General features: G+C 50.4%; 1 protein-coding gene across 3 annotated transcripts; it reads right to left on the bottom strand.

Annotated features, from left to right (window-relative positions):
* Positions 1–1,189: 1,189 nt before the first annotated feature.
* On the bottom strand, positions 1,190–5,268 carry LOC135307257 (uncharacterized). Of its 3 annotated transcripts, none has more exons than XM_064431833.1 (9): positions 5,182–5,268; positions 4,637–4,744; positions 4,277–4,348; positions 4,117–4,176; positions 3,930–4,028; positions 3,372–3,479; positions 2,735–2,909; positions 1,961–2,026; positions 1,190–1,506 (listed from the first exon to the last, which is right to left on the bottom strand). In XM_064431833.1, exons 1-8 carry the CDS (start codon positions 5,264–5,266, stop codon positions 2,002–2,004), a joined length of 732 nt encoding a protein of 243 aa, XP_064287903.1. In that variant the 5' UTR covers positions 5,267–5,268; the 3' UTR covers positions 1,190–1,506; positions 1,961–2,001. The 3 variants fall into 3 exon arrangements, with proteins under 3 accessions (XP_064287903.1, XP_064287902.1, XP_064287904.1); XM_064431832.1 differs by having other exon boundaries at positions 1,195–1,506; positions 4,117–4,188; XM_064431834.1 differs by lacking the exon at positions 5,182–5,268 and having other exon boundaries at positions 1,199–1,506; positions 4,117–4,188; positions 4,637–4,971.
* Between the last annotated feature and the right edge of the window lie 16,618 nt (positions 5,269–21,886).

Here is a 21,886-nt window from a genome sequence, read left to right on the forward strand (position 1 = left end):
TGTCCCAGGAAAGGGGAGCCAGGCTGCCGGCTCACCTGCTCGCCGCACTTGCAGCGGAGCAGCCTGGGCAGCCCTGGCAGGCAGGGCCACGGCCAGGAGCAGCAGGAGGAAGAGGTGCAGAGCAAGGGCCATGGTGCCTTGCCCGCTGCCAGTCCCGCAGCTCTTGCTGCCACCGCTGTCCCAACGTCAGCACCGCTTTTTAAGGACGGAGGGGCTGGACATTGTGATGCTGTAGAACCACAGGGCTCTGTGACCCCAGAGCCTGCTGTGACCCCAGAGCCTGCTGTGACCTCACCATCCTGCTGTGACCTCACAATCCTGCTGTGACTTCATGGCCTGGGTGGAGATGGATCTCCGGGCTGGAATTTTCCTTTCTGGGGGGGGAGCTTGTCCTGCCTGGCAGTTGTGTCCAAGGGCTGGGCCAGTCCCCCCAGTCGAGCTCACTGCTCTGTGTTCTGGACACTGGCCCAGGAGATCACATCCAAGGATTTCTGAGCTCCTCAGGCACTGTCAGCCACAGCCCACGATGCTGAGGAGTGAGTGATCTCTGGCTGGAGACAACTACCCCCTCCCTCCTGCCAGCAGCTTCCCAGCTGGAAGTTTGGCATCTTGGGAGGACCCTGGCTCACACAGCTTTTTTGTTTCATAGGAAAGGGTGAAGCCTTTACTTCACCATTTGCTCTTCATGTGCAATGGAAGGCTCTGCTTCCTCTTGTGGTCCTCAAAGGACACAGTCAGTCAATAACACAGCGGGCGAAACCATCCGAGCTCTTCAATGCTTTGATATGCCAAAGGAAACCTTGAGGTGGGTCTGTGCTGCCTGACCAAGCCAGAGGCCTTCCATGATGGAGTGGCTGCCTCAGTGCACAAGGGAAGAGCTACAGATGCCACCACTCTGCACTTCTGTAATGCCCTGGACACATCAGCCCTGCCCAGCATCCTTGTCCCGCGTTTGGTGAGCTAAGGATCTGATGAGGCACAGTTTGGAGAATGAGGCATTGCCTGGCTGGTCACATCCACGGGGTTGTGGACAATGGCTCAGAGGCCCGATGGATGTCAGTGTCCAGTGGTGTTCCTCAGGGCGACAGCAAAACCATCCCTGGACACTGGGAACTCAATGTCCTGATGGTGCTGCTGGACAAGAAAGCTGGAGGTGCCTCCCAAACAGAACTGTTCTCATTCCCCAAGTCTTTCAGCCTTGCTCAGTGAATGAGCAGCTTTAAAAAAAAATAAATCTCTTTTTTTATCCTTTTTGTATGAAGTTTTGATTAGAAAGAAATTTTATTCTACACAGTTACATTCAGAAAAGACATTAAATAGCAGATGCTTTTAAGATGCCACATTCTGGAACTGCAGCAAATTCCTCCCTGACTGACATTCATGAGTGCCTGCTCTCAGGGAGGAATCAGAAGGTCCTGTCCAGAGGGTGGGAACAGATGTATGCCCTCTTCTCCAGGAGCTGCTTTCCAGCTTTTTTAATGGATTCATACAGGTATGCATCTGCGTCTGTGGAGAAAGAGAGAAAAGTCAACTAAGGGACCACAAAGAGCTGTTGTAAATTTCTTTTGAGAAGTGTTTTTCAATGCAAATGCGAAAGTGTGAGGGCCAGGAAGAAACTGAACATTCTCTTCTGAAAAAGATTGGTTATTACAGACTGAGCTTCAGAGAGCCAATGCCCAACTGGTCAGTACTTCCCAAAGAGTCCAAATCCCTCATTTCTATCAGCTACTTGTCAGGAGTATATACATGAAATATAGATATTATATTCCTCAATAAGAACCCTGGCTGTTTGCTTTAGCTATGAAGCGAAGAGACTCTTTTCAACAGGTTCCAGCTCTGCCGCTTGGTTCAATTAAAAGCAGAGCCAAACTCTTCTGTTGGTCACATCAAACCAACATAAGTTTCAGGAGTCTGTGAAAGACCTAAGAGTGTCAACATTATTTCATTTTCTAATACTTACAGTCTTTTAATTCAGCCATGGGATAATTAGGCCATCACTGACTATATCAAATAACGGGAAAAAGCACTGGAAAAGAAGTTTTTTTACAACTAAGTTTTAAAATCTAATGAATGAATTTCATAACAACAACTATCTAGTAAGAATACAGTAATTTAAACATCTCAAAGCTCTTTGATAATGGAGCCCTGAACCCCAGTCATGTGCAGTGCAGCCTCAGCTGTCCCTTTGAGGCCAGAGAACTGCCAAGGCTCAGGGCTGGGATGAGCCTTCGTCCAAAACCAGCTCCAAGATTGATTGGGAATCAATCCAGAGCAGGGCTCACACAAAGAGCAAAGTCTCAAGGCCAAAGCCAAACCTTCATCACATTGGATTTGTTTTAACATGGATCTGGAGCAAATTTGCTTGATCTGCAACACCACTGTTACAATGAAACTTTACACGAGCTACTAAATAAGCACTGCCCTGTCCTATCTTGAGCTGTGCTGCCCAAATACTGTGGAGAACTTGCTCTGCCTCTGCCCTGTGCCCCTGGGGCTGCTCTTGGCCAGGCAGCCTCAGTGGGAGCCAGCACTGGCTGCTGCCCCAGCAGGCCCCCAGGACAAGGCCCAGCAATTGAGAGGCCACTGGAAGCACTGGGCAGCAGTAGAACCCTCAGCAGAGTTATTTGGACAACCATGGACTGGCCACAAGTCCACAGTAGCATGACTCCCAGTCAGGCTACCTATGCCAGGAGCAGAATTATAAGAAAACTGTGGAGAAAAATCAACAACTGACCCTCTGTGCTCGTACAGCTTGCGAATGCCAAAATAGCAGCCTATCAGCACAAGTGGCACAGTGATCACTGTCACCACCGTGCCTATCATGCAGGTCCTGCGCACATCCTGGGGGCAGACAATTCTTGGGAGGCGCACTGGATCCGGGGCATATATTCCTGTTTCATTGATAACGTCTGTGGGAGCAATGGGGAGCGTGAGCTTGTGCTGTGCTGCACTGCTGAGCTGGCAGCAGGGTGGATACAGCAGGACGTTCTCTGTTTCCCCCAGAGCTGGGGCCTGCAGGCACCTTACCGGCCCTTGGCACAGGCTGTGCCAGCCAACAAAGCCCAGCAGGCCGGGAGGAGAGCCCGGGGGCAGCGCAGCTGCTTGGGCAGTGGCTGCTGCCAGGGACACGGGCCAAAGCCATCCCTGAGCAGCCACTGCCACCCCTGGCCCTCCCTGCCCCGTGACAGCTCCCCCAGCCCCAGGGGACAGGCTCAGGCTCTGTCAGGAGGCATGGGAATCCTTGCACTCCCCCTCTGCCCTTTCCCCACCATTGCCACCCTGTGCAGCTGCTCCCAGGTTTTGGGACGTGTCTCCCAGGGAATGGGCCCAGCAGGACTGCTGAGCCTGACTGAGCCTGGCAGAGCAATCACCTTCTGTGGCACTGTCTGGCATCTCCTCCCTTTGTGCATCGGTGGCTGGCACTGAGCCATCGTTTCCTCCAGGAAGTGCTGCCTTCCGTAAAGCTTTTTGGTCCATATCTGGAGAAAGGAAAAAGGACAGCTGGATCTGGTGGAACCATTCCCCATTAGGGTGGTGGCATCTTTAGGAAACACTAAATGTCAAAGGTATGGATAAGTATCAGGGAAAGGCCAAGGCTCTTGGGGCTGCTCCAGGGCCCTCCCATCTCCAAATAGTTGCCTTTCCAGATCTACCCAGAGACCAGGAAATTGCAGGGGATCTCAGGGTGTGCATGGCCGTGGTGCAGTTTGGGCTCCCTGTCAGCTGATGCCAAATGCCTTCCTGCAGAGGCTGGGCAGATGCTGCAGGCAGGCCAGGCTGGGAAACAGCCCTGCAGGATGTGAAAGCAGCAGCGGGGCAGCGAGGCTGCCATGGATGCCTTCCTGCTGTACTGGGCACGGCGTGTCCAGATGTGCAGCCAAAGCCCCCAGCTGCTGAGTCCCAGAGAAGAATGAGGGAAATGCACCCACCACGTTGTCTCTCCAGTCCAGTCAAGATTTGGTCTGCTTGGTTGGATTCCTCCAGGGACTCACTCTGTTTTGTAGTTTTTTTCCTCCCTCTCAAAGGACCTTAAGAGAAATTATTTCCATTTCTCCAGAAGTGGATTCCACAGAACCAGGGCTCATCCTGTGGGGTCAGCAGGCACACACTACTCACCCCTGCGATGGGAGCTGGGCTTGTGTTCAGCAACCAGACCTGGAGCTTGAAAAGTCCTCCCTGCAGACACACCTGGAACTCAACAGCCACAGAAGCTGCTGTCACCTGTTTCCTGACAGTTTGTCAATGATTATTCTCTGAGGGGAAGTTGAGAACTTACCTGCAGAGGCTCCCAAGGGTTCCAAACCATCTTCCATCCCAGCTGCTGGAGAACCTATCCCAGCACCCTCACCTAGAAAGGGAGCATAGATCAGACCCATTTCCATGGTGTGCTGGGATCCCCTTCTGCCTTTGAGAACTGGGCACTGCAAGGGGGTCGGGTAAGGCTCTGAGAGCCAGATGTCAGTGGACAAGGCCAAAGCTGCACAAGGGCCTGGGGAGCTCTGGACTGGCTCTGGTCACTCTCCACCCTCTTTGCAGGCCCTGTGCAACATCCCTGGAGGGACAGGCACTGACACAAAGCAGCAGAGAGGGCAGCTCAAGCCTCAGCAAGGCTCAGGCCCAGAGGCACAGCAATTACCTCCTGGGCCTGTGCCTGGCATCGCCTCCCTTCCTGCAGCAGAGGCTGCCAATGAGCCACTGCTTCCTCTGGAAAACTCAGCCTTCAGCACAGCCTTTCGTTTCATCTCTGCAGAAAGAAAAGGGAACCGTTGGATTAGGTGCAGATGTTCCCCTTTCTGGGAGTTGGAATCTTCAGGAGACAATACTGGTCAAACTGATGAATAAGGATCTGGAAATCATAAAAACTTTTGGGATTGGACAGGGCACTCTCTTGTCCAAACAGCTGCCATTCCTGATCTGCCTGGTGACCGGGAAATTGCAGGGCATCTCAGCCCAATGGTGCAGTTTGGGCAGCCTCTCAGCTGATGCCAAATGCCTTCCTGCAGGGGCTGGGCAGAAGCTGCAGCCAGGCCAGGCTGGGAAACAGCCCTGCAGGGCGTGAAAGCAGCAGCGGGGCAGCGAGGCTGCCATGGATCCCTTCCCGCTGTGCACGGCGTGTCCAGATGTGCAGCCAAAGCCCCCGGCTGCTGAGTCCCAGGGGCAGCATGAGGGAAATGCACCCACCACGACGTCTCTCAAGGTCACTCAGCATCTTGTCCAGAAGTTTGGCTGCCTCCAGCGACTTGCTGTCTCCTGCGTCTTGGTTCATCCATCTAGGAAGACCTTAATGGAAAGTGATTGAATTTCTCCTTCAGGCCCGAGTGGCAGTGAGTGCACCTGGGTTCTTGGTGCCCTCCAAGGCACTCCCTCAGCTCTGCCTCCCACTCAGGAGCAGGGGCAGGGGGACCTCGTGCCTGCAGTGGCCCCACACTGGGATGGAAGGAGCCCCTTGCGGGGCAGTCGTGGCAGAAAGGACTCCCTGGAGCTGCCAGCAGCTCTAAAGCCAGCCCCGGGCAGGGCCAGGGCTTGGCAGTGGCAGCAGGAGCAGCTCAGGCTCCCAGGGGCCAGCAGAGGAGCTGCAAAAGGCTCAGCCATGGGGCACAGCCCTGGGCCCGGCCCCTTCCCTCTCTGCTCTTCTCCCTGGCTGCACAGAGCACATGGAAGGACACACTGACATTGCACACGGGAGGAAGATGGACAGCTAAATGCTCCTTTCTGCAACAGATAGCAATCCTGTGGGATCACTCAGGGCCTCAGTGGGGAGCAGGGCAAATTTTGGAGATTCTTTCAGTCCTGAGATTATGTTAAGGGAAATGCCACTTGACTGAGCTCTTGCTGCCTGGACAGAGAGTATTTTCTCTGAAAGGCTCACAGAGAACTTACCTCCAGCATTCTCCGGGGGTTTGAAGTCATTATCCGATAGGGCATCCAGATAGTCCATGACGCCATCCCAGTCTAGAAGGGAGCAAAGATCAGAACCATTTCCATGATGTTCTGGGATCCCCCTCTGCCTTAGGGAACTGGACACTGCAAGGGGGTCGGGTAAGGCTGTGGGAGCCAGATGTCAGTGGACAAGGCCAAAGCTGCACAGGGGTCTGGGGAGCTCTGGAATGGCTCTGGTCACTCTCCACTCTCTTTGCAGGCCCTGTGTAACATCCCTGGAGTGGTGGCTGGAGCATCCCAGGCCCCGTGGGGGCTCTCTCACTCCCACAGAGGAAACCCTCCCAAAAGCCCTGAGCAAAACCATCCCCAGCGCTTCCCAGGGAGCAGGGAGCGCTGTCCCGGGAAAGGGAAGCCAGGCTGCCGGCTCACCTGCTCGCCGCGCTTGCAGCGGAGCAGCCTGGGCAGCCCTGGCAGGCAGGGCCACAGCCAGGAGCAGCAGGAGTAGGAGGCGCAGAGCAAGGGCCATGGTGCCTTGCCCTCTGCCAGTCCCGCAGCTCTTGCTGCCACCGCTGTCCTGACACCGCTGTCCCAACACCAACACCGCTGCTGCCACCGCCGCTGCTGCCGCAACAGTTGTGCTCAGGGACTGACTGCTGGCTCCTTGTGCTGCTGTGCAACCACGGGGCTCTGGCACCTCTGGCACCTCTGTTACCTCAGAGCCTGCTGTGACCTCAGCCTGTTGTGACCCCTGAGCTTGCTGTGACCTCATGCCCTTAGCTGTACCCCCAGAGTGTGCCCCCGTCTGTATGAATGGATTGCCCTGAATGTAAATGTTTTACTTCATCAATGAGCCATTACTCAGCAAAATTTGTGTTTTGCCTACTGACATTGCTGGTCAGGCTGTGTCCCTGGAGATGCTGTTTATGGCTTTCCTCTTTTCCTGGGCATGCCACTGGAGGAGGAAAAGTCCTAGGTGGTGCCAAAGAAGGAAATGTGCCCTCAGCCCAGGGACGCTCAGCATGGGCTCCCCCATCCCCTCGGGGCCCCACCGCTGGGCACAGCAGCCCCTGCCTGGCTCCTGCCTGCCCACACCGTGGCCATCCACGGCTGTTTCTGGGCATGGAGGTCAGCCAGTGCTGGTGCCGTGTGGGCTTTGCTGCTGCTATCACCCGGACACTGATGGGTGACAGCTCCATCACTTTATTGCATCACAAGATCTGGGCCAAACCCTGCCCTGGAATGGGAGTAGGTGGTGTGGCATGGAGGCTCTTTCAGTGTCATTTGGAGGGCTGCTCTGAGCATTTTGGGCAATCAGGAGGGGGTGGTCTCGGCTGGGTATGGAAGGTGCTGAACTGGTTCTGGGTTGCTGCATAGGTGGAGATGGACTGGGAGGGGGTGGAGGCATCTTGAAAATCCCCATGGGTAGCGGAGGCGGCTCAGGGATTCCTATAGGGAGTGGAGGTGGTACTGGGCTTTCCACAGTGATAGGCTGATTTCCTCTTCTAGGCCAGCTGTTCTGGGGTTGTCCACTGAGGGCTTTTCATGGGGCTACCCAGGTTCTTATCACTGCTGGAGGAGCTACTTAAGTTATCTGGGTATGAGGTCCAGCCACTGCCCTTCAGTTGCAGTCCAGAGGCGCTCCTGTGAAGAGAGGAGGTGGCTGAGGCCCAAGCTGCCAGTGGCACACGGGGACCCTCGTGCACAGCAGGGCCCAGAGCTGGCAAGGCTCCCCAGCACGGCTGGAGCTGCTGGCACAGCTGGGCCCAGCTGGACAGCTGCCCCTCAAGGCCCCGGCCAGCAGGGCACGGCTCTGGGCAGGGTCCCTGGCCAGGAGCGGGCCCCACAGCGCCTCTGCCTTTCAAGGGCAATCTCAGCCCTGCTCTTTCTCCTCCCCACCTCCCTCTGCCTCTGCCCCGTGCCCCTGGGGCTGCTCTTGGCCAGGCAGCCTCAGTGGGAGCCAGCCCTGGCTGCAGCCCCAGCGGGCCCCCCAGGACAAGGCCCAGCAATTGAGAGGCCAATGGAAGCACTGGGCAGCAGCAGAACCCTCAGCAGAATTATTTGGACAACCATGGACTGGCCACAACTCCATTGCAGCCTCCCTGTGAATGTTTCCTGTCTGCATTAGATCTTCATAACAAGCTGTTTCAGGAAAAGATGAAGAAAACACTCACCATTTTCTCTTCCAGTAAAAATGAATTTGGACCCAGCATAAGATGAAGATAAACTCCAAAAAAAGCAGGCCTGCCATTAACCCTGCCCAGCAGCCTGCTCCCTTGCAGAAGCCCCTTCCGAAGCCATTCTGGGCATCAGGAAGACGTGTTGTGGTGCTGGCTGCATCTGTGGGAGCAATGGGAAGCGTGAGCCCGTGCTGTGCTGCACTGCTGAGCTGGCAGCATGGTGGATACGGGCAGGACGTTCTCTGTTTCCCCCAGAGCTGGGGCCTGCAGGCACCTTGCCGGCCCTTGGCACAGGCTGTGCCAGCCAACAAAGCCCAGCAGGCCGGGAGGAGAGCCCGGGGGCAGCGCAGCTGCTTGGGCAGTGGCTGCTGCCAGGGACATGGGCCCAAGCCATCCCTGAGCAGCCACTGCCACCCCTGGCCCTCCCTGCCCCATGACTGCTCCTCCAGCCCCGGGGGACAGACTGTCAAAAAGTCCACAGCCAGCAAAGAGATTGTCCCAGGAATTGTGTCCTGCTTTTGCTCCCTGCACTTGGTTCCAGAAACATCCCTCAGACTGCTGTACATGCCCACACATGATCTGATCAGCCCCTATGCTTTTCCACTCTGCTCTCAGAAATTTTGCAACAAATCCACAAATAAATTCGAGGTTACATCTGTGAATTGCACACTACAGTTTCCTTCATTTTTCCCAATACCTGGAAGTTTCTATATTTAGTAATGCCCTTGAGGATCTCTGATAATTTTCAGTATTTGGGATTTTTTGTATTGAGAGAGACGATACAGCCTAATTCATTTTAGTTTTTGCAGGTCTGCGTTTTTCCTCAGCATGATGGTTTACTTATTATCTACATGTAAACTTGTTTTTATTTATGTTTTTTTTTGGTTCGCCAAGGAATTATTTTCACAATCTGACATTCACTTCTTAGTTAATGTTCCGTAGAAGAACAATTTGGACTCTCTTTTTATAGGAATATAAAGATCTCAGAAAGCTGTATTTTTAATTTTGAGGACACTCTTTCTGCCCACTCCCACCTATAACAGTGATCGTTTTTGAAACATCTCTGAGGACATGTGGAGTTATTTGAGAAATGCTTGGCTTAACCTGGGTATTGGATTATTATTTTCAGTGCTATAAACCTACATTGCTTCAAGGTTCACACCACGGTCCTGATTTGTGGCTCAATGCATGGATGTCTGCCTGAATTAAAAGAATGTTTGTGAGGCAGCTGAAGAGCTTAGACCTCAGAGATTAAAATTCCTGGGAGGAGTAGGTGGAGGAAGAAAGGATAAAATCCTGATTCAAAGGGTTTTTTCTCACTTCTAGTATGCCAGAAGTATGGTAGACTACACCTGTCTTCAAATGTCATTTACTTACAGAACAACTCTCTACAGTGTCAGACTCCAGGAGAAATGACTGAACACTTTGCCTCCCAATGCATCAGCTTTAATTCTAGTAAAAGGTAGGCCTTAATTACAGTCCAATTGGAGCAAATCAACAAAGCAGTCTAGCCATTGTGAGAGTGGCAAGAGGAATTTGCTTGTGAACAGATGACTATGTCCCACTCAGTAATGAACAAAATTTGCCTTGACTTGGAAGAAAGTAGACAAGGAGCAATGCAGTATTTGGGGTTTATCCAGGGATAAATGGGGCAAGAAGCTGTAACAACTTAACCTGTTTTACAGAACACAAGTACTGATACGGCCAATAATGAACCCACATGAAGGGATCTTCAGGACATTCCTTTATTTCTCTAACCAGGAATGGGCAGCAAAATGCTGGCATTTATCTGAACTGGAAGCCGTGTTCCTCTCCTTTTTCTCCTTGAGCACACTGTGTGTTATTTGCAGACTTCACCGTCCAGCCCATCAATCCTCTTGTGGCCAATTGCTAAATGGCACAAGTACCAAAATACAGGTGCCAGCACAATCAGCCCAGCACTAATGCAGCACTGCTTTGATGGTGCACAGGAGCACAGAATGGCTTGGCTTGGAAGGGACATTTAAAGGCCATCTAGTCCCAATGGCCTGCAGTGAGCAGGGACACCTTGAACTAGGTCAGGTTGCTCAGAGCAGGAGCTTGAATGTCTGCAGGGATGGATGTCCACCTCTCTGGGCAACCTGTGCCAGGGTTTCAAAAGCAATAGTGTAAAATATGTGCTTCTTTCATCTAGTCTGAATTGACCATCTTTTAGATTAAAAGACCCTCGGTCTGGTCACAAAAGACTCTACTAAAAATTCTGTCCCATCTGTTTACAAGCCCCCAGAAGGCACTGAAAGGCAGCAATCAGGTGTCCCTGGAGTCTTCTCTCTTCCAGGCTGAACACTTCCAGCTCTCCTAGCCTGTCTCCAAAGCAGAAGGGCTCCAGCCCTCAGAGCATTTTGTCCCTCTTCTGGACTTGATCCTTCCTGCCTTGGGGACCCAGAGCATGATGCAGTACTCTTTCGTGGTAGAGACCGAGACACTACAAAGCAACACACTCCATTTCCAGAAGGCTTCAAACCCTGTTTTTATTCTAGCCTGCATGCCTTTTCTACATTCTTACAAAGCTCTTCTTGGAATAGGCCATTGCAGGTTTCTCTTATTTATCCTTCTTTCTTTCTTGGTTTCTATGTCAATGACATAGAAAATTGGCAGAAAATTATTTCCAGGGTTAACGTGGATCCTCTTACCAAACATCTTGATGGCTCACAGAGGCCACTGTAAAACCTCCTCCACAGTACTCCAGGTGGGGTCTCACCAGAGCAGAGAGGTGGAATCACCTCCTTCAACCTGCTGGGCACTCTCCTTTGGATGCACATGGCTTCCTCACGTCCAGCCTCTCTTCTAGCAGCAACCCCAAGTCCATCCTGGCAGAGCTGCTCTGCATCCCTTCATGCCCCAGCCTGTGAGATCAGCTGAGCTGGGACTGTGTCACACCCCTTGGGCAGAGCAGCTGGGCAGGATGAGCTCCCTCCCGAAGAAGGCAGATCCACCTTCCCAAACAATTCCACCCTGGCCATGATGTCAGAGCAGGCTCTGAGGTGCCAGAGCCCCGTGGTTGCAGAGCAGCACAAGGAGCCAGCAGTCAGTCCCTGAGCACAACTGTTGCGGCAGCAGCGGCGGTGGCAGCAGCGGTGCTGACATTGGGACAGCGGTGTCGGAACAGCGGTGGCAGCAAGAGCTGCGGGACTGGCAGAGGGCAAGGCACCATGGCCCTTGCTCTGCGCCTCCTACTCCTGCTGCTCCTGGCCATGGCCCTGCCTGCCAGGCCTGCCCAGGCTGCCAGGTTTGTTTTTACCCCAACTGGCTTCAGCAAGGGCATTGAAACAATGAGATTGAGTTGGATGTTGGCTGAGTAAAGAAACTAATGCCACACCCACTGCAATCAGTGATATGCTGACAGATGTTACTAGTGTTAGACATGCTACCCTTCAAAACAGGGCAGCAGTAGATTTTCTTTTACTGGCACATGGACACGGTTGTGAGGAATTTGAAGGATTCTGTTGCATGATCCTGTCAGAGCATTCTGAATCCATCCAAACAGCATACAAAAGCTGAAGGATTTGACAGCTCAAATTAAAGAAGATGGTCTGTCATAGTTAGATGATTTGTTCCAAGAATGGAGCTTTGCACCTTGGCTAAGGGAACTCTGTAAGATAGGTCTATATGTGCTGAGTGTTTTGGTGGCCATACTAGTAGTGACACCTTGCAGACTTTGGTGCGACAAATGATGGACAAAACTATCAAAGAAATTTTTATCATACAAGAGAGAAAAGTAGGAAATAGATTCACAGAAAGTTCTCCAAATCTTTCCGAGATGGTAGATGAAGGTATAGCCATAGAAAAAGGTTTTGAATTAAAACCTTAGAACAGGCGAGATTTTTTGAACAATGACTTGTAATTGTTATCAGACATTACTTATGCCCTTTGAACTGACTGGATTTACACAGCATTAAAATTGCTGTGTTGTAATATAGCAATACTTAATGTGAGCAAAAAGGAAGCTTTAAGCAAGCAACAAGCAGATATATTAGAGTAACGCTACAAAACGCAAGGGAGTTAATAAAGGAGACAGTTAGGAAAGTTTCTTTTTAGTTGAACCAAGAGGGGGAATTGTGGGAATCCATAGAATCTGAGGGTTTTGGGAAAGCTGCAAAAGGCAAGCCTCAGTGACAGCAGAACTGCAATTAGAGCTAAAAAGTAATCATAAGATTTGTCAGCAGAAAAATTGTATAAGAAGTAGGCAAGTAAAGACTTAGAGAGCAATGGTCTATGTATTAACACTTGTCTAGAACAACTCCCTAACCTGCAGAAAAGTCTATCTAGTTGAACGTGAGGAAGTTCTAAGCTTAATAATGAAGCTCTGTGCATTGTATTTTAAGCAGATATTGTATTTGAAATAAGCAAGCATTATTTTAACCAAAGGAATGTGTGCTTATAGTAATTGGATGGAACTACTGTCAATAGGTTTTGGGTTTTGTGATTGGCCAGGAAACTTTTAAAGTAAGTTGCAACATTAAGTTCTTGGTCTGCTGCTTGGGATGTGAAATGCTTGCATCTTCCCATTGTCATAACTATATAATGAGACTAATGCTGGAAAATGAAACGGCTCAAGGCGCATTCCTGAGTAGTACTGTCCTGTTTGTGATTTCTACATAGATCCAGATCCAGCAATAAGGGGCAGCTGTCCAGCTGAGCCCAGCTGTGCCAGCAGCTCCAGCCGTGCTGGGGAGCCTTGCTAGCTCTGGGCCCTGCTGTGCACGAGGGTCCCTGTGTGCCACTGGCAGCTGGGGCCTCAGCCACCTCCTCTCACCACAGGGGCAGCTCTGGACAGGAGTTGAAAGACGGTGGCTGCACCTCACAGCCAGACAGCGTGAGCAGCTCCTCCAGCAGTAATAAGGGCCTGGACAGCCCTCTCAGGTGGTCTGTGAAGGGGACCCCAGAACAGCCATCTGCAAGGGAACCTCCTCCTACCCTGTAGATCCCACTGCCACCTGCTCTCCCCATGGGTCTCCCCAAGATGCCTTCATCCCTTTTTTGGTCTCCCTGTATCCTGTCCCAGCCATTTCTCAAGTTCTTCTAGAGACCCCAAGACTAGCCAAGCAGCCTCCAGCCCCTCCTGAGACCAACGCATCCCTTCCTCTGCCCCTGAGCTCCTTGGCCCTGCCCTCTAAACAACACTGGAGTTAAGCCCTGCTGCCCCGCCATTGGGCCATTGTGAGTCAGTGAGGAGCAAGGGGTGCAGCTACCTGAGTTGCTGCTGAGTGGCTGATTATAAGAGGTGTCTGGGGAGCGGGGCGAACAGGAGCGAGCAAACAGGGGTGTGGTGAGTCTCTGGGGCTTATACAAGGCAGTTTGCGCGGCAGTTCCCACAGGCAGGGCAAACAGGCAGGGTTGCCAACTTTCTTGCTAGTAAGGAGTCCTCTGTGTTGTTTGAGGTTTTTCTGCTGCCTGCTTGTGTTTGAGGTGTCTGTTAGTAATGGTTTCTACACGGTCAAAAACTGTGGCTGGTATAAGTGTAAGTGAGTGAGTTGAGCCCTCCAAAAAGGATGTGTCTGTACAGACCCATCCGAGCCCAGAATGTTTGAGCTTATCGGTGGCTTCAGGGAGTGTTGTGGAGGAGACCTGCCTGCGGTGTGAACAGGTGAACAACCTCCTTTCACTGGTGGCTGAGCTTAGGGAGGAAGTTGAAAGGTTAAGGAGTATCAGGGAAAGTGAAATGGAAATAGGTTGGTGGAGCTGGGCCCTTCCATCTTTAAGGGAGGCCTCTGACCGAGAGACTGAGGACTTCTATGCCTCCCGCTGTCCGGCAATAGAAGGGCACCTGGTGGATGAAGAGGAGTGGAAATGGGTCCCCATTTGGGGAGGTAATAACAAAAACTCCTCCCCATCCCCATCATCCTGGCAGGTCCCACTACAGAATAGGTATGAGGTCCTGGAACTAAAGACCCAACTAGATGATTTAGAAGAAAACTGTCTGCCCAGTGAGCCCCCCCAATTATGATTCATCTGTAAGATGGATCACTACCTCTAACATCAAGAAGAAAAGAAGGGTAATCGTAGTAGGTGATTCCCTTCTGAAGGGAACTGAGGGCCCTGTATGTTGATCAGACCCATCCCACAGGGAGGTCTGTTGCCTCCCTGGGGCCCGGGTACAAAATATCACTGAGAGACTTCCTGGGCTGATTCAGCCCTCTGATTATTATCCACTGCTGATACTCCAGGCTGGCAATGATGAGATTGAAAAGAGGAGTGTCAAGGCAATTAGAAAGGACTTTAGGGTACTGGGTCAGGTAGTTGATAGGGCAGGAGCACAGGTAGTGTTCTGCTCAGTCCCTTTGGTGGCGGAGGAAAATGATGAAAGAAACAGGAGAATCCGCATCACCAACAAATGGCTTAAGGGTTGGTGTCATCGGCAACATTTGGATTCTTTGATGATGGGGAAACTTTTACAGCATCTGCTCTGCTGGAACCAGATGGGGTACATCTCTCTGTTAAGGGCAAAAGGTTTTTAGCTCATGAACTGGCAGAGCTCATTGAGAGGGCTTTGAACTAGGTTTGAAGGGGGAAGGGGATGCAGCTGGGCTGTCTGGAAGCAGGCCCAAGGGTTGCAAGGCTAAGTTAGGGATGAAGTCAGTAGGCCAGCTGAGATGCGTGTATACCAATGCACGCAGCTTGGGCAACAAACATGATGAGCTGGAGGCCATGGTGCAGCTGCAGAGCTAGGATGTAGCTGCCATCACGGAAACATGGTGGGATGCCTCACATGGCTGGAGCGCTGCACTGGATGGCTACAAGCTCTTCAGAAGAGACGGGAAAGGAAGAAGAGGTGGAGAGGTGGCCTTTTATATTAAGCAGACTTTTGATGCCGTAGCAATTGAAACTAAGGAAGCTGGAGTTGAATGTCTATGGGTAAGAATTAAGGGGAAGGCCAACAAGGCTGACACCCTACTGGGAGTCTGTTATCGTCCACCCAAGCAGGAAGAAGAGGTAGATGACTTATTCTATAAGCAGCTAGATAATGTTTCAGGATCATCAGCCCTTGTTCTTGTGGGTGACTTCAACCTACCAGACATCTGCTGGGAACTTAATAGAGCAGTAAAGAGGCAGTCCAGGAAATTCTTAGAGTGTATGGAGGACAACTTTTTGTCGCAGCCAGTGGGTGAACCCACCAGGGGAGGGACTATGTTAGATCTCCTGTTTGCAAATAGAGATGGGCTGGTGGGAGATGTGGTGGTTGGAGGTCGCTTGGGGCAGAGTGATCATGACATAATAGAGTTCTCAATATTTGGTGAAGTCAGGAGGAGCACCAGTAAGACTCTTGCATTGGACTTCCAGAGGACAGACTTTGGCCTGTTTAGGAGACTTATTCAGAGCGTCCCTTGGGAGGCAGCCCTTAAAAACAAAGGAGTCCAGGAAGGGTGAGCATGCCTCAAAACAGAGATCTTGAGGGCACAGGAACAGACTGTCCCTGTGTGCCGAAAGATAAGTCAGTGGGGTAAACGTCCAGCCTGGCTGGGCAAGGAGGTTTAGGAGGAACTTAGGAATAAAAAGAGGATGTATCAGCTTTGGAAGGAGGGTCAGGTCTCTAAGGAAGTATTCAAGAGGGCTGCTAGAGCATGCAGGAATAAAATTAGGGAGGCCAAAGCTCAGTTGGAATTTAGAATGGCGACTTCTGTAAAGGATAATAAAAAATATTTTTACAAATACATTAATGCTAGAAGGAAGGGTAAGACCAGCCTTTGTTCTTTATTGGGCAAGGGAGGGAACTTAATATCTGCAGATGAGGAGAAGGCAGAAGTGCTTAATGCCTACTTTGCCTCAGTTTTTAGTGGGAAGATGACTTGCCTTCAAGACACCTGTCCGCCTGGGCTGGTTGATGGTGTCAGGGAGCAGAATGGTCCCCCCCATTATCCAAGAGGAGGCAGTCAAAGAACTACTGAAATGCTTGGATGTTCATAAATCTATGGGACCTGACGGGATCCACCCCAGGGTAAGGGGAGAGCTGCCACATGAGCTTACAAAGCCACTCTCCATCATTTACCAACAGTCCTGGCTCACTGGTGAGGTTCCAGATGACTGGAAGCTGGCCAATGTGACACCCATTCACAAAAAGGCACAAAGGAGGATTCTGGTAATTATAGACCAGTCAGCCTGACCTCAGTACCTGGCAAAATAATGGAACAGTTTCTATTAAGTGCCATCACACAGAATTTATAGGATGGCCAGGGTATCAGACCCAATCAGCATGGGTTTAGGAGGAGTAGGTCATGTTTAACCAACCTGGTCACCTTCTATGACCATGTAACCCGCCTAGTGGATGCAGGGAAGGCTGTAGATGTTGTTTATTTGGATTTCAGCAAGGCCTTTGACACTGTCTCCCACATCATACTCCTTGATAAACTGGCAGCCCGTGGCTTGGACAAGAGCACTCTGTGCTGGGTTAGGAGCTGGCTGCATGGCCGGGCCCAGAGAGTGGTTGTGAATGGTGCTGCATCCAGCTGGCGGCCAGCCACCATGGGTGTCCCTCAGGGGTCTGTGCTGGGGCCAGTTCTGTTTAATATTTTTATTGATGATATGGATGAGGGTTTAAAGTCTATTATTAGTAAATTTGCAGATGACACTAAGCTGGGAGCATGTGTGGATCTGTTACAGGGACGGAGGGCTTTGCAGAGGGACTTGGAACGGTTGGATGGATGGGAAGAATCTAATGGGATGAAGTTTAATAAGTCCAAGTGCCGAGTCCTGCACTTTGGCCACAATAACCCCCTGCAACGTTATAGGCTGGGGACGGTGTGGCTGGACAGTGCTCAGGTGGAAAGGGACCTGGGGGTGCTGGTTGACAGTCGGCTGAACATGAGCCACCAGTGTGCCCAGGTGGCCAAGAAGGCCAATGGCATCCTGGCCAGTATCAGAAATAGTGTGGCCAGCAGGAGCAGGGAGGTCATTCTTCCCCTGTACTCGGCACTGGTGAGGCCACACCTTGAGTACTGTGTCCAGTTCTGGGCCCCTCAGTTTAGGAGGGATGTTGAGATGCTTGAGTGTGTCCAAAGAAGAGCAACGAGGCTGGTGAGGGGCTTGGAACACAAGCCATACGAGGAACGGCTGAGGGAGCTGGGATTGTTTAGCCTGGAGAAAAGGAGACTCATAGGTGACCTTACCACTCTCTTCAACTTCCTGAAGGGTGGCTGTGGTGAGCTGGGGGTCGGTCTCTTTCTCTGGGCAACAACAGATAGAACAAAAGGATACAGTCTCAAGCTGCACCAAGGGAGATACAGGCTAGACTTAAGGAGGGAGTTTTTCACAGCAAGAGTGGTCAAACACGGGAATCATCTGCCCAGGGAGGTAGTGGAGTCATCATCCCTGGATGTGTTTAAAAAAAGACTGGATGTGGCACTTTGGTGCCATGGTCTAGTTGAGGTGCTAGAACATGGGATGGACTCGATGATCTTAAAGGTCTCTTCCAACCTAGAAATTCTGTGATTCTGTGATTCTATGAATCAGTAGGTGATGGCCCCTTCTTCTGTTGCAATAGAGAGATGGAGCTGTCACCCCAGTGTCTGGGAGGTAGCAGCAGCAAAGCCCACCTGGCAGCAGCAGTGGCTGAGCTCCATGCCCAGGAGCAGCCATGGATGGCCACGGTGTGGGCAGGCAGGAGCCAGGCAGGGGCTGCTGTGCCCAGCGGCGGGGCCCCGAGGGGATGGGGGAGCCCAGGGGGCAGGCAGCAGCATGGGGCTCCTGAGAACAAGCCACCCCATTTTGCCTTTGTTTTGAATTTTTAGAAATGAGAAAGTTTTAGAAATATTTTAAAATTTATTTATTGTAGAGAGACTACCTGAAATATTTATTCCTGAGTACTACAGAATTTAAGGACTTTTCAAGGACTAAGGACTTCACTCCTAAAGCAGTTTTAGAATCCTGAAAAAGCAACCCTATTTTATCTTCACTTCTAATTTTTAGAAATATTTAGAAATGCTTCTTGTAGAGACAGTTCACCACATGGTTCATCCCTTTTTCCACAATATGTTTCTATTTTTGAAAGTAGTCTTACAGTTCTGGAAAATTCTTTACACTTATACAATAAAAAATAAAGTGGCATTTCAGTGGTAATCTTTACTCTGCAAAGAAGTAAGGCACCCTAAGACACCCAGCCTGCTGCAGAGGCAAAGATCTTTTCCCACGGGAACTTTATATCTAGTCACAACCAAGTCACATAAAACCTTTTCCCAGATATTTCCTGGGATTCTTGACAAGCTCACCTCTTAGTCTTCAGAGGCAAACTTTGAGCACAGTGGGAATCTCTTCAAGTCACCATCTTTGTTTGCTTCTGCAAGAACAGCCTCAGTTCCAGAGCAGGGGCTTCTCTCAGCTTCCTGCTGCCCCCGGGCTCTCCTCCCGGCCTGCTGGGCTTTGTTGGCTGGCACAGCCTGTGCCAAGAGCCGGCAAGGTGCCTGCAGGCCCCAGCTCTGGGGGAAACGGGACATCCTGCCCGTATCCACCGTGCTGCCAGCTCAGCAGTGCAGCACAGCACGGGCTCACGCTCCCCATCACTCCCACAGATGCAGCCGGCACCACGACACGTCTTCCTGATGCCCAGAAGGGAATTGGTTTCTGCCAGGGAACACACTGCTGGCTAGAGTTAATGCCAAGCCTGGCTTTTCTATGGCATGCAGGGGATTGGGGGACCCCTGTAAGGATGGCACTTGGCCGGGGTCCCTCATGAGGCACACCAGCTGGAGGGGGGGTTTTGTAGGTGTTGGGTTTTGCAGGAAGGCATGCAGGGCTTTGCGTCCTTTGTAAGTGGTGCGTGGGGCTGGGGTTCCTCGTGAGGTTCTTAGGGGATTTGAGATCTGTGGCGTACAGGTGACTGGAGACATCTGTAAGGCTGGCAGGGGCTTGAGTTCCTCGTGATTAACGTGGCAGTTTAGTGCCTGCCATCAAGGTGTGGGAGAGGAGCTGAGTCCTTCCTAAGGTGGGTGTTATGAATAGAAAGCTATACATTTTTTTTTGGTTGCAGAGTTAAAAACAAGTCAGACCAGTTGTTGTAAGTTAGTTTCACTGCCAAAGAAAAGTTCTTCAATTACCTGTTAATGGCTGGTGATTAACAATTGTCCCCCTGATGCTGGCCGCTTGCCAGGGAGGGACACGGGACAGACCCTTCAAGTAGGAGGAAAATAGCAGTGACATCACAGCCAGTATGCAGATGAGAAATGCATTGCGCCCCGGATTTTTACAGTTTTCCCAGGAAAACCCCTAAAATTACGAGCCAACAAGTGACCTAAGTGACGCCTAAGGATGGGAGCATAGTCCCATACCTGCTTGGATCCTTTTTTCTTCTCACCATAACCTGAAAAGATGTTGATTAAAGAGACGTCCCGAGGTGTTAGACAAAAAAGATAGGAATCTCCTATTCTCTGGTGAGGACGGAATCCCAAGCTCTGCCTGCAGACCAGTGGACAAAGCTGCATCACCCTCCTTCTCCGTGCCACGCCTGGGAGCAACGGCGGCGTGGGCGCAACCCGTTGATTTCTCCCCACCTGAGCCGATTCTTCTTAATAAAGGCATTAAAAAGGAGAAAGATCTCCTGTCCATTTATTTCAGTGCTCACATCTAAATGACTGACCAGCCCCAAGCTGCTCTTAAGACTGATTTGATCAAAGGCACTGAAGCTCTGTTGAGTGCAAATTCTTCAGGAAAACAAGCACAGGAACTTGGATAATGTTGCTGGAAAAAGCAGAGTGCAGAGTTGAACCTCTGAGGACACCTCCCTGCTGCCTCCCCCCACCCTTTTATTTTAAATTCATTTCATATTCTGAATGCCAGCTCTTGCATGAAGTGGGTCCTCAGCAAGGAGCTGCTGGGCCTCCTGGCTGTGTCCCTTTGTGCTCCCAGTGCTTCTTGAAATAAATGGGCAGGAGATCTTTCTCCTTTTTAATGCCTTAATTAAAAAGAATCAGCTCAGGTGGGGAGAAATCAAAAGGTCGCGCCCACGCCGCCGGTGCTCCCAGGAGTGGCACGGAGGAGGAGGATGATGCAGCTGTGTCCGCTGGTCTGCAGGCAGAGCTGGGGACTCCGTCCTCGCCAGAGATTAGGAGATTCCTATCTTTTTTGTCTAACACCCCGGGGCTTCTCTTTAATCAACATCTTTTCAGGTTAGGGTGAGAAGCAAAAACGATCCAAGCAGGTACGGGACAATGCTCCTATCCTTAGACGTCACCTAGGTCCCCTAGTTCTATGTTGGCTCCTTGTTTTTAGGGGTTTTCCTGGAAAACTGCAAAATTTGGTGCAATGCATTTCTCATCTGCATACCAGCTCTGATGCCACTCCCATTCTCCTGGTTCCTGCAGGGTCCCTATGTCACTCCCTGGCAAGCCTCATGGGGACAATGGTTAATCGCCAACCATTAAGAGGTAATTGAAGAAGAACTTTTAACAATGAAGCCAACTTAACAGCAACTGGTCCAACTTGTTTTAACTCTGCAACCTTAAAAAAAAAAAAGATAACTTTTTATTCATAACACTTCTGGTCTGGTTTGGCTGGGAAACTTGTCCACCTGCCTCTGTGGCTGCTCCCTGTCATTCCAATGCACAGCCCTTTCCCGCTGCTTGGCATTTAAATACTCTGATTACTTTATTGGGTAACTTGCATCTTGCACTCCATGACATTAAATTGTGTTTACTCAGACTCTGCCCTATCCTGAGTTTCTGGAACACATTTCTAAGCCTTCCAGCTGTAGCCCAAGGGAAACTGTTTCTGTCTTGCATAACAAAATTGGCAAATTTTTTGCAAAGACAGCCCGTTATAAAGGACTTGCTGTGTGCATTAACATCTGAGGGGCTGCTTTCAAAGACAGGCAAAAAACCCATGAACAAACAGCAAACCAAACAAACAACATATTATTAAAAATTACTTTATTTTTACCTCTTATTTTTAATCTTTTCCAAGCTGGCCTCCTTTTCCACTGCAGTGTTTTTCTTTGGACAGAAAAGCCCCCTTGCCAGATGATGCGACTTCACAAGGAAAACAGAACTCACACACAATGCATATATGAAAGCTAAACGTGGAGATTCCCATTATCACAATCATCATCATTGATTTTCAGTGTATTTTGATGTCAGATTGTTTCCAGAAGGGTGAGAACAGTATCTCAGATCCCCTGACTAGTTTGGTGTCATACCCACTTATTATGTCTCCTTTCTTATTATCTTTCCTTTCTGCAGTTCTGTAGTTGCTCTGCCCCTTTGTTGCTCTTGGGTCTCTGCCTCCTTCACCTGATTTTTACCTTTTTCTGGATTTGTGGGGATTTTTCTGTTGGTTTGGGTTTTTCTTGGTGGTTGTTTTGTTGACCTATTTTATTTGGTCACAGTTTTGCTATAGTTTTTTGTGGGTTTTTTTTAATCCACTCAACAGCAGAATCAGCTTGTGATTTCTATTATGAAGTTTTGATATACAGGTGTAGCACATAAAGGTTGTTTTTGTTTTTAAAGTCATCTCAGACACAGACCTGCAAGCTCCTGTGACTTTGAGAACTGAGTGCTCTCAGACAGCAAATTGTGCATGAATAGGAAACTTGTAGTACCTATCTCCATTACACACAGCTGAATGTCAAGTGGTTGGAATTGTTATAGATAAAAATTGATCAAGCCAATTTAATAAGAATTAAAAAAAAAAAAAAGAATGGAATGTATTGCATGACTGATATACAGTCTTGAGATCCACAATCAAAGGGACAGCGTTGAGCCTGGATGGACACTGGGTGAACACTGATCCGACCTCTATCGCATCAGGCCCGCTCTGTTCACTAAGGCAGTCTGGTACAGTCAGGTTTTATACCCTTTCTGTTGCTG

This window comes from Passer domesticus, chromosome 9 (assembly GCF_036417665.1).
Source record: "Passer domesticus isolate bPasDom1 chromosome 9, bPasDom1.hap1, whole genome shotgun sequence".
Lineage (NCBI taxonomy): Eukaryota > Metazoa > Chordata > Aves > Passeriformes > Passeridae > Passer > Passer domesticus.

What these genes read in the sequence shown, in the direction of transcription:
- LOC135307257 (XM_064431832.1), bottom strand. Translation starts at nt 5,266, where the DNA reads ATGAACCAAGACGCAGGAGACAGCAAGTCGCTGGAGGCAGCCAAACTT. An exon ending in GCCCAGCTCCCATCGCAGGG is followed by an intron (nt 4,029 to 4,116) that starts GTGAGTAGTGTG and finishes ATTTCTCTTAAG; the next exon opens with GTCCTTTGAGAGGGAGGAAA. An exon ending in TGGACTGGAGAGACAACGTG is followed by an intron (nt 3,480 to 3,929) that starts GTGGGTGCATTT and finishes TCCTTTCTCCAG; the next exon opens with ATATGGACCAAAAAGCTTTA.